The 11013-nt window shown below is 42.2% G+C and overlaps 1 protein-coding gene across 1 annotated transcript in view; it reads left to right on the top strand.

Annotated features, from left to right (window-relative positions):
• aox6 (aldehyde oxidase 6) overlaps positions 1-11013 on the top strand; it is a 54892-nt gene that overhangs the window by 6667 nt on the left and 37212 nt on the right. Inside the window, exons 8-13 of the mRNA XM_031297786.2 lie at positions 4586-4666; positions 5320-5464; positions 6200-6292; positions 6974-7125; positions 7479-7572; positions 7742-7851. Coding sequence (XP_031153646.1) covers positions 4586-4666; positions 5320-5464; positions 6200-6292; positions 6974-7125; positions 7479-7572; positions 7742-7851 — 675 coding nt within the window. The remainder of the gene's footprint in view (positions 1-4585; positions 4667-5319; positions 5465-6199; positions 6293-6973; positions 7126-7478; positions 7573-7741; positions 7852-11013) is intronic.

Raw genomic sequence — 11013 nt, 5'->3', positions numbered from 1 at the left:
GTCAGCAGCGTCCCATCCTTACTGTACACAGCTTGGATGGTTCCCCGCTTCCCCCTCCTGAGGTGGCGAACGGTTTTCCAGAAGCACCTTGGTGCCGACCGAAAGTCCTTCTCCATGTCTTCTCCGAACTTCTCCCACACCCGCTGCTTTGCCTCATTCACGGCAGAGGCTGCAGCCCTTCGGGCCCTTCGGTACCTTGCAACTGCCTCCGGAGTCCCCTGGGATAACATATCCCAGAAAGACTCCTTCTTCAGTCGGACGGCTTCCCTGACCACCGGTGTCCACCACGGTGTTCGTGGGTTGCCGCCCCTTGAGGCACCTAAGACCCTAAGACCACAGCTCCCCGCCGCAGCTTCAGCAATGGAAACTTTGAACATTGTCCACTCGGGTTCAATGCCCCCAGCCTCCACAGGGATGCACGAAAAGCTCCGCCGGAGGTGTGAGTTGAAAGTCTGTCGGACAGGGGCCTCCTCCAGACGTTCCCAGTTCACCCGCACTACCCGTTTGGGTTTACCAGGTCTGTCCAGAGTCTTCCCCCACCCTCTGACCCAACTCACCACCAGATGGTGATCAGTTGACAGCTCTGCCCCTCTCTTCACCCGAGTGTCCAAAACATACGGCCTCAGATCAGATGAAACGATTATAAAATCGATCATTGACCTTTGGCCTAGGGTGCTCTGGTACCAAGTACACTTATGAGCATCCCTATGTTCGAACATGGTGTTCGTTATAGACAATCCATGACTAGCACAGAAGTCCAACAACAAACAACCACTCTGGTTTAGATCAGGGAGGCCGTTCCTCCCAATCACGCCTCTCCATGTGTCTCCATCATTGCCCACGTGCGCGTTGAAGTCCCCCAGCAGAACTATGGAGTCCCCTACTGGAGCCCCATACAGGACTCCATTCAAGGTCTCCAAGAAGGCCGAATACTCCGAGCTCTTGTTTGGTGCATACGCACAAACAACAGTCAGAGTTTCCCCCCCCACAACCCGCAGGCGTAGGGAGGCGACCCTCTCGTCCACCGGGGTAAACTCCAACGTAGCCTCGCTCAGCCGGGGGCTTGTGAGTATCCCCACACCCGCCCGGCGCCTCACACCCTGGGCAACTCCGGAGAAGAAAAGAGTCCAAATTAGTGCAAATAGTGGTCTTATTAGTGATATAGGTCAGTAATAACACAGTAAACATGAATATACAGTCTATATAAAATGCTAAATGTAGTGAACAGTCGTATACAGTTAGTGCAAATAGTGGTCTAGGTGCTAATGTGGTTCAGGAATAACACAATAAGCATGAATAAATATAGAAAGTCTCAATGAAAATATGAAATGACATGCTATATAAAATGCTGAAATGTGGTAAAGAGTCGATATACAGTTAGTGCAGAATTGTGGTCTAGATAGAGATGTAGAGTGTACTAAAATTGTGTTAAGGTGGGAATAAAAGAAAAAAAAAACAGTTGAGCATATCGGGGCAGATGAAAGGTGCAAATGAGAGAGAGCAGAATATGATAGCGTTGAAAATGTGCATTTATGCAAATATGCAATTGGGCGTGACAAGGATAACGGGGTAAGGGTGTGCTAAACAGTGGGTGAAAGATGGATGAAGGAATAACAGTTAGCATGTGCAGTGAACAGACAGGAGCTCAGACAGACGTGATTTGAAGGCAGTTAGTGGGATAAGGGTTTTGAGTTTCAGGGGTTTTTGTAGTACGTTCCAGTCGTATGCAGCAGAGAAATGGAAGGAGTGGTGGCCAAATGAGGTGCGGGCTTTTGAGGTGACCAAGGAGATTTAACTGCTTAAGCGAAGGCTGCGGATGGATGAGGCTATTGTGACCAGTGAGCTTAGGTACACCGGGACCTTGCCTATTAAGGACTTGTAAATGAGTTGGTACCAGTGAATTAAGCGTCGAGTGTGTAACGAGGGCCAGCCAATTAAAGCATAGAGATGGCAGTGGTGGGTGTTAAAAGGGGCTCTGGTCACAAAACATATGGCACTGTGATAGAGAACATCCAGTTTTTGCAAGAGATAGTTTGAGGCAGTTCTGTAAGTGACATCACTGAAATCGAGGGTTGGTAAAATTGTCATTTTCACCCAGGCGAGTTTGGCTGCATGAGTGAAGGAGGCCCTGTTGCGGAATAGAAAACCGATTCTAGACTTAACTTTAGATTTAAGGTGGTTTATGTGTTGCTGGAAGGAGAGGGAACTATCTAACCAGACACCTAAGTATTTATACACCGCCACATATTCTAATTCCAACCCATTGAGCGTGGTAATATTAATCAGATAGGTAGGGGTGGGCAACGATCGATTAAAAAGCATGAACTTGGTTTTGCCAGTGTTTAATAGTAATTGGAGGTTTTGGAAGGAGTGCTGAATGGCATTGAAGCTCTCCTGAAGGGTTGACAGCACAGTCTCCAATGAGGGGCCAGATGTATATAGCTGTCCATATTGTGTCGTCCGCATATAGGTGGGTTTGAGAGTTCCCAACAGCAAGAGCCACATCATTGATGTATATGGAGAAGACAGTCGGCCCGAGAATCGAACCTTGTGGTACCCCCATAGTGACATCCATAGGACCAGACAGCATGCCTTCAGATTTAACACACTGGACCCTATCAGAAAAATAGTTGTTGAACCACGCGAGGCAGTCATGAGAGAACCCAAGGTGGTTGAGTCTGTCGATAAGAATACGATGATTAACCAAGTCAAAAGCCTTGGACAGATCGACGTAGATGGCTGCACAGTAATGCTTTTTGTCGAAGGCTGCTATGATGTCGTTTATGACCTTGAGGGTGGCTGTGGTACAGCCGTGACCGGCATGGAATTTAGGCTAGTGCCGTGCGCCACAAGATGTTTTTATGTAGGTTGAGGGCGGTCAGCTCTGGTGTGAACCAGGGGCTGTATCTGTTCTTGATTCTAAACTTTTTAAATGGGGCATGTTTATTTAGGATAGCGAGGAAATCAGTTTTGAATGATAACCAGGCATCCTTCACTGTCAGGATGAGGTTAATGCTCTCCCAGTCAACAAGGTTCAGGTTGGACTGAAAGGCTTGTTCGCAGAAGTGTTTTAGACAACATTTGAAAGAGATAAGATATGGGCGTTTGACCGCGGACACGTTACGGGTGCATGCAATCAGACAATGATCACTGATATCCTGGTCAAAAACAGCTGGGGTGTATTTAGAGGGCAGGTTGGTCAGTACAATGTCTATGAGGGTAGCCTTGCTTACTGATTTGGGGTTGTATCTCGTAGGTTCAGTTATAATTTGTGTGAGGTTGAGGGCATCGAGCTTAGCAAGTATAGAAGCTGGGGTGTTAAGCATATCTAGGTTTAAGTCATCTAACATTAAAAGTTCTGCGGAGAGATGGGGGGCAATTAGTTCGCAAATGGTATCCAGGGCACAGCTTGGGCTGAGGATGACAGAGCTTGGTAAGCTCTCTCTCTACAGTATATTGCCACACCTCCCCCTTTAGCAGTTCTATCTTGACGGAAAATATTGTAGTTTGGGATTATAATTTCTGAATTTTTGGTTGATTTCCTGAGCCATGATTCGGACGCAGCTAGAATGTCAGGGTTGGCTGAATGATGAAATGACACTCAGATACTCAGAAATACTCAGATCTAATGCTTGTCGCTTTTGGCTTAAATCTCTGATTAAAAACCAAAACGTAGCTGTGTTTCAATTTCAATTTCAATTTAATTTTTATTGTCATTCAGCATGTTAGACGCACGGAGAACGAAATTCGCTTTCAGGACCAGCAATATGACAGTGGCAGTAATTTATAAGCCTATGATTAAAAAAATAAGGTTTAGATATAGAATAAATAGGATAAGAAATAAAATCAGTTCTTTAAAAACAATCAAAGCGACAAGTATTTCAGGACATCAGCAGTACATAGGGTAAAGTGCATACAGTTCAATAAAATGCATACAGTTCTTTAGGGAAAAGGGATGGCAGCAGCACACAGTAGACAGTTTAGGTGACAGTCTTCACAAGCCTCACCGCCTCTGGGTAGAAGCTGTGCTTTAGCCTTGTGGTCCTAGCATTAAGGCTGCGCAGCCTCTTGCCGGAGGGGAGGGGGTTAAACAGATTGTGTGCTGGGTATGACTGTGTGTGTGTGTGTGTGTGTGTGTGTGTGTGTGTGTGTGTGTGTGTGTGGTGTGTGCATGTGGACTTCTTTAGCAAATTTTGTCTTTTAAGTTTCCAAAGTTTTAGACACAGATATGGAGTTAATAACGCTCCAAAATTATGTCAAATTGCATTTTTTTTTTTATAATTAAAAAACATCACATTTCCTTGAGGGAGGAACCCTAAACCCCCCCTCCGCCAAATATGCACACCTAAGTCTTCCACAAACCGAGGGAAAACACTGCTAGTTCTTATTCTTCTAGTTCTGTTCCTGATTTTAATCCGGGAGTCAAACTCCACTTCACTAAGAGCCACGCTGGACAATGAGGATCACATCAAGAACCTAAAAGAGTGTTTAGTTTATTGCTTTAATTTAATGGATAAAGTCAAATATCTTTGTCCGTATTATTGCATGTCTCATATAATCTTGTATCTGATGTTTTGTGCTCCAGGAAAAGCCGGAGTTGTTTGATAAGAGAGAGTTTCTGCCGCTGGACCCGACACAGGAACTCATCTTCCCCCCCGAACTGATTGTAAGTCATCACATTTTTATAAAACAAAAATAAATTACAACATTACAGTTTTTATCTGACAAAGACAAAAACCTCAAAACAATCTACAAAGTCGTCGAGAAAAACAACAAAAACCTCGGAATAAAAGCACAAAAAAACATTAATTTCGTTCACTCTGTATGTATTTTTACATGTATTCATTTACTGTACTTGTTCGTCCTACATGTATGCAGTATTGTGATTATACTAATGTCTCGTGACTATCTGAAGCAGTACTTAGTTTTAGTAATAGTAATGGCTAGGGATGTCCCGATCAGGTTTTTTTGCCCCCGAGTCCGAGTCATTTGATTTTGAGCATCTACTGATACCGAGTCCTGATCCGATACTTCTATAATAATTCACCTTTATAATACCTCCAGACCGCAGACATACTCGCGCTTTCCGCTTCAAGCTGCTTCCGTGTTCTACTTTGCCGGGATTTAACCAATAGCGTCTCTGCAACAAAGTGATGTCATGCCGCACGCGTTGCTGTTTCTGTGTGGAGTCAAAAGGGTCTAACTCTGTGCCACCGCATAACTATAGATGTGTTAAAAAATAATGAGAATATATATGCATATATATCCGAGTCCTGATCGGGAGGTAACGTCCGATTCCGTTACTGTTACTCTCCACAGCTGAGGGCAGAAACGGCGCCCCCCCAGACACTGACCTTCCGCGGGGAGAGGATGATGTGGGTGTCCCCCACCTCTCTGGAGGAGCTGGTCCAGCTCAAGGCCAGGAACCCTGAAGCTCCGCTGGTGATCGGAAACACCAACATAGGTCAGCTGTACACAATACCATTTTTTGTGCACACACACACACACTCTCTCTCTCTCTCTCTCTCTCACTCACTCACTCACTCACTCACTCACTCACTCACTCTCACACACACACACACACACACACACTCTCTTTCTCTCTCTCTCTCTCTCACACACTCTCTCTCACACACACACACACACACTTTCTCTCTCACACACTCACACTCACACACACACACACACACACACACACACATACACACACACTTGTTTCCAGTAACGTTAACGTACTGTAAATTATGTAATAATGTAAAGTTCATTCACCCAGCATCTGCTCTTCCTGCCAACTTCCAACTCCAAGTTCTTAAGTAACTTCAAAGTTACAGGGTCTCTTCTACGTGAAGGCAGCGGAAAGAAGGAGAGGAGATGAATGGGGAGTCAAAAAAGACGATGGAAACTTTGAAAAAGGCGATGAAAAAACGATTGATAGTGCAGCCCTAGAGGCCTAGAGGTGTTGTTAAAGCTGTAGGAATGTTTTTGGAAGATGTGGATTCATAAACCTGACATATTTAATTCCAAACTAGAAAAAGATGTCTTTTTTTTTCAGACGAGGAAAAAACTAAAGAAAAGTTATGTGTCCTTTTTAAAATCTCTCTTTAAGCAAAATGCCCTTTAGAGACTGGATATGGTGTGGTATTGAGGTATTGATTGTCCCAGTTTATCTAAACTCTGGTCTCTCTGCTTTGCGTTGAAGGTCCAGATATAAAATTCAAAGGCATCCTGCATCCGCTGATCATATCTCCAACCAGAGTTCTGGATCTGTTTGAAGTCACTCAGACGCCACATGGTGGGTAACACCCCCTTTGTAGTTTGATGCCATTCTGCCGTACGGACAAGAGCTGTGTTGGAAACTGTTCCCTATCACAGAAATAGTTCCCTATATACAGTTCGCTATCTTGTAGTGGTGTTCGACTTCTCCATGGTTAACTTCATTCATATATCAGGATTCATATATTGTCCACTATAAAATACCCACAATGCACTGCTAATTTTGCGGCAACTGAATAGGAAAAATGGAGCGGGCTTTGGTTTCTAAACAGTGGAAATGTCACATATATAATACTAATGCTCGCTTTGAAACACACTAAACTAAAAGTAACACACACTCTGAAAGTATTTTTCTGTTGGTTTCGGTTTGTTTACATGATGCAAATAACCGGAGCATCTACTGACGCTACGATGGTTAGAAATGATCAGTGAGTGTCTGAAATCTGGTTTGGTCGTTCCCTATATAGTTCACTATTTAATAAACACTATACAGGGAATAGTGAGGGAGGGAACGGTTTCAAACACAGCTAATAATTCTTCCTGCAAGTACAAACCATTGCTGGTTTTTGTAATGGACAAACGGGGATTTTTTTAAACTCCTCTGAAACTGTATTAATGTCCCGGAGGTTGGTGAACCTCCCCAGACACGTAGGAAAAGAACTCTTAGCTTCGCTGGTTAACACGGCCGGCTCCTCCCCAGGGGTGTGGGTGGGAGCGGGCTGCAGTCTCACCGAGGTCTGCTCTCTTCTGGAGAAGCTGCTTCCTCAGTTTCCGGAGGAGAAGACGGAAGTGTTCCGAGCCCTGAGCCAACAGCTGGGGAAGGTGGGAAGCCTGCAGATCCGTAATGTTGCCGTAAGTAGACCTCACTCGCAGGAAGGCAGGCTACCTTTACACCGCTACCTTTTGGTTTAAAAAGGAATATCTTCTGCTACGTTTCCCCCTCTCATTCTCCCTGTGTGTGTGTGTGTGTGTGTGTGTGTGTGTGTGTGTGTGTGTGTGTGTGTGTGTGTGTGTGTGTGTGTGTGTGTGTGTGTGTGTGTGTGTGTGTGTGTGTGTGTGTGTGTGTGTGTGTGTGTGTGTGTGTCTCTGTCTGTCTGTCTGTCTGTCTGTCTGTCTGTCTGTCTCTCTGACTGTCTGTCTGTAGCCACAGATGACCCTTAAAGTAAAATCCTGTGAGTTGACGTGATTGCTTGTTGTGTGTTTAGTCTCTTGGGGGTAACATCATGATTGCGTACCCAAACTCAGACCTGAACCCCGTTTTGGCTGCTGGGAACTGCAAAGTGAGCGTCATTTCAAACGGTAAAGTGATTGTTTTTGTTTTTCAGACGTGGATTAGAATCTGTGTGACAGCTTCCAGGAAGAATATCTGCTGTTGAGACTGTATAGAAAAAATGTGGATTCACACCAAGATGGGTTTTTGCTTTTCTTCTTCTCTACTGATTAACGTGCCGTTGTTTGATTCCGCCAGGAGGAAGACGGGAGGTTCCTCTGAACCAAGACTTCTTTGTGAGCTTTGGAAAAACCATCCTGAAGCCAGAGGAGATTGTTGTGTCCGTCTTCATTCCCTTCTCCAGAAAGGTACGTAATATAATAACTTTGAATCCTGTTCTCTGGAGAAAATTTCAATTGTATTCATAGTGTCAAATCACAACAGCAGTTATCTCAGGACACTTCCAAGATCAAGTAGGTCTAGACCCCACTATCATTTACAGAAAGAGTAGGTCTAGACCACACTCTATCATTTACAGATAGAGTAGGTCTAGACCACACTCTATCATTTACAGAAAGAGTAGGTCTAGACCACACTCTATCATTTACAGAAAGAGTAGGTCTAGACCACACTCTATCATTTACAGATAGAGTAGGTCTACACCACACTCTATCATTTACAGAGACACAATCATTCCCCCCAAGAGCAAACATTGCAGGCAACTCAGACAGAATCTGGCTCTTGGTGGGCGGCCATCTGATACAGATATACAGAGACACTGATACAGATATACAGATATACAGAGACACTGATACAGATATACAGATATACAGAGACACTGATACAGATATACAGATATACAGAGACACTGATACAGATATACAGATATACAGAGACACTGATACAGATATACAGATATACAGAGACACTGATACAGATATACAGAGACACTGATACAGATATACAGAGACACTGATACAGATATACAGAGACACTGATACAGATATACAGATATACAGAGACACTGATACAGATATACAGAGACACTGATACAGATATACAGATATACAGAGACACTGATACAGATATACAGATATACAGAGACACTGATACAGATATACAGAGACACTGATACAGACATACAGATATACAGAGACACTGATACAGATATACAGATATACAGAGACACTGATACAGATATACAGAGACACTGATACAGATATACAGAGACACTGATACAGATATACAGAGACACTGATACAGATATACAGATATACAGAGACACTGATACAGATATACAGAGACACTGATACAGATATACAGAGACACTGATTCAGATATACAGAGACACTGATACAGATATACAGAGACACTGATACAGATATACAGAGACACTGATACAGATATACAGAGACACTGATACAGATATACAGAGACACTGATACAGATATACAGAGACACTGATTCAGATATACAGATATGCAGAGACACTGATACAGATATACAGATATACAGAGACACTGATACAGATACACAGACACTGATACAGATATACAGATATACAGAGACACTGATACAGATATACAGATATGCAGAGACACTGATACAGATATACAGATATACAGAGACACTGATACAGATATACAGATATACAGAGACACTGATACAGATATACAGAGACACTGATACAGATATACAGAGACACTGATACAGATATACAGAGACACTGATACAGATATACAGATATGCAGAGACACTGATACAGATATACAGATATACAGAGACACTGATACAGATATACAGATATGCAGAGACACTGATACAGATATACAGATATACAGAGACACTGATACAGATATACAGATATACAGAGACACTGATACAGATATACAGATATGCAGAGACACTGATACAGATATACAGATATACAGAGACACTGATACAGATATACAGAGACACTGATACAGATATACAGAGACACTGATACAGATATACAGATATGCAGAGACACTGATACAGATATACAGATATACAGAGACACTGATACAGATATACAGAGACACTGATACAGATATACAGATATACAGAGACACTGATACAGATATACAGAGACACTGATACAGATATACAGAGACACTGATACAGATATACAGATATACAGAGACACTGATACAGATATACAGAGACACTGATACAGATATACAGAGACACTGATACAGATATACAGATATACAGAGACACTGATACAGATATATGTTATACAGAGACACTGATACAGATATACAGAGACACTGATATAGATATACAGAGACACTGATACAGATATGCAGAGACACTGATACAGATATACAGAGACACTGATACAGATATACAGAGACACTGATACAGATATACAGAGACACTGATACAGATATACAGATATACAGAGACACTGATACAGATATACAGAGACACTGATACAGATATACAGAGACACTGATACAGATATACAGAGACACTGATACAGATATACAGATATGCAGAGACACTGATACAGATATACAGATATACAGAGACACTGATACAGATATACAGAGACACTGATACAGATATACAGATATACAGAGACACTGATACAGATATACAGAGACACTGATACAGATATGCAGAGACACTGATACAGATATACAGAGACACTGATACAGATATACAGATATACAGAGACACTGATACAGATATACAGAGACACTGATACAGATATACAGAGACACTGATACAGATATACAGATATACAGAGACACTGATACAGATATATGTTATACAGAGACACTGATACAGATATACAGAGACACTGATATAGATATACAGAGACACTGATACAGATATGCAGAGACACTGATACAGATATACAGAGACACTGATATAGATATACAGAGACACTGATACAGATATACAGAGACACTGATATAGATATACAGAGACACTGATACAGATATACAGAGACACTGATACAGATATACAGATATACAGAGACACTGATATAGATATACAGAGACACTGATACAGATATACAGAGACACTGATACAGATATACAGAGACACTGATACAGATACACAGAGACACTGATACAGATATACAGATATACAGAGACACTGATACAGATATACAGATATACAGAGACACTGATACAGATATACAGATATACAGAGACACTGATATAGATATACAGATATACAGAGACACTGATACAGATAAACAGAGACACTGATACAGATATACAGATATACAGAGACACTGATATAGATATACAGATATACAGAGACACTGATACAGATATACAGAGACACTGATACAGATATACAGATATACAGAGACACTGATACAGATATACAGATATACAGAGAGACTGATACAGATATACAGAGACACTGATACAGATATACAGATATGCAGAGACACTGATACAGATATACAGATATACAGAGACACTGATACAGATATACAGATATACAGAGACACTGATACAGATATACAGAGACACTGATACAGA

The sequence above is a fragment of the Sander lucioperca genome, chromosome 24 (assembly GCF_008315115.2).
Source record: "Sander lucioperca isolate FBNREF2018 chromosome 24, SLUC_FBN_1.2, whole genome shotgun sequence".
NCBI lineage: Eukaryota > Metazoa > Chordata > Actinopteri > Perciformes > Percidae > Sander > Sander lucioperca.
The sequence above is the reverse complement of the archived record's forward strand: the minus strand, read 5'-3'. Positions and strand labels throughout refer to the sequence as shown.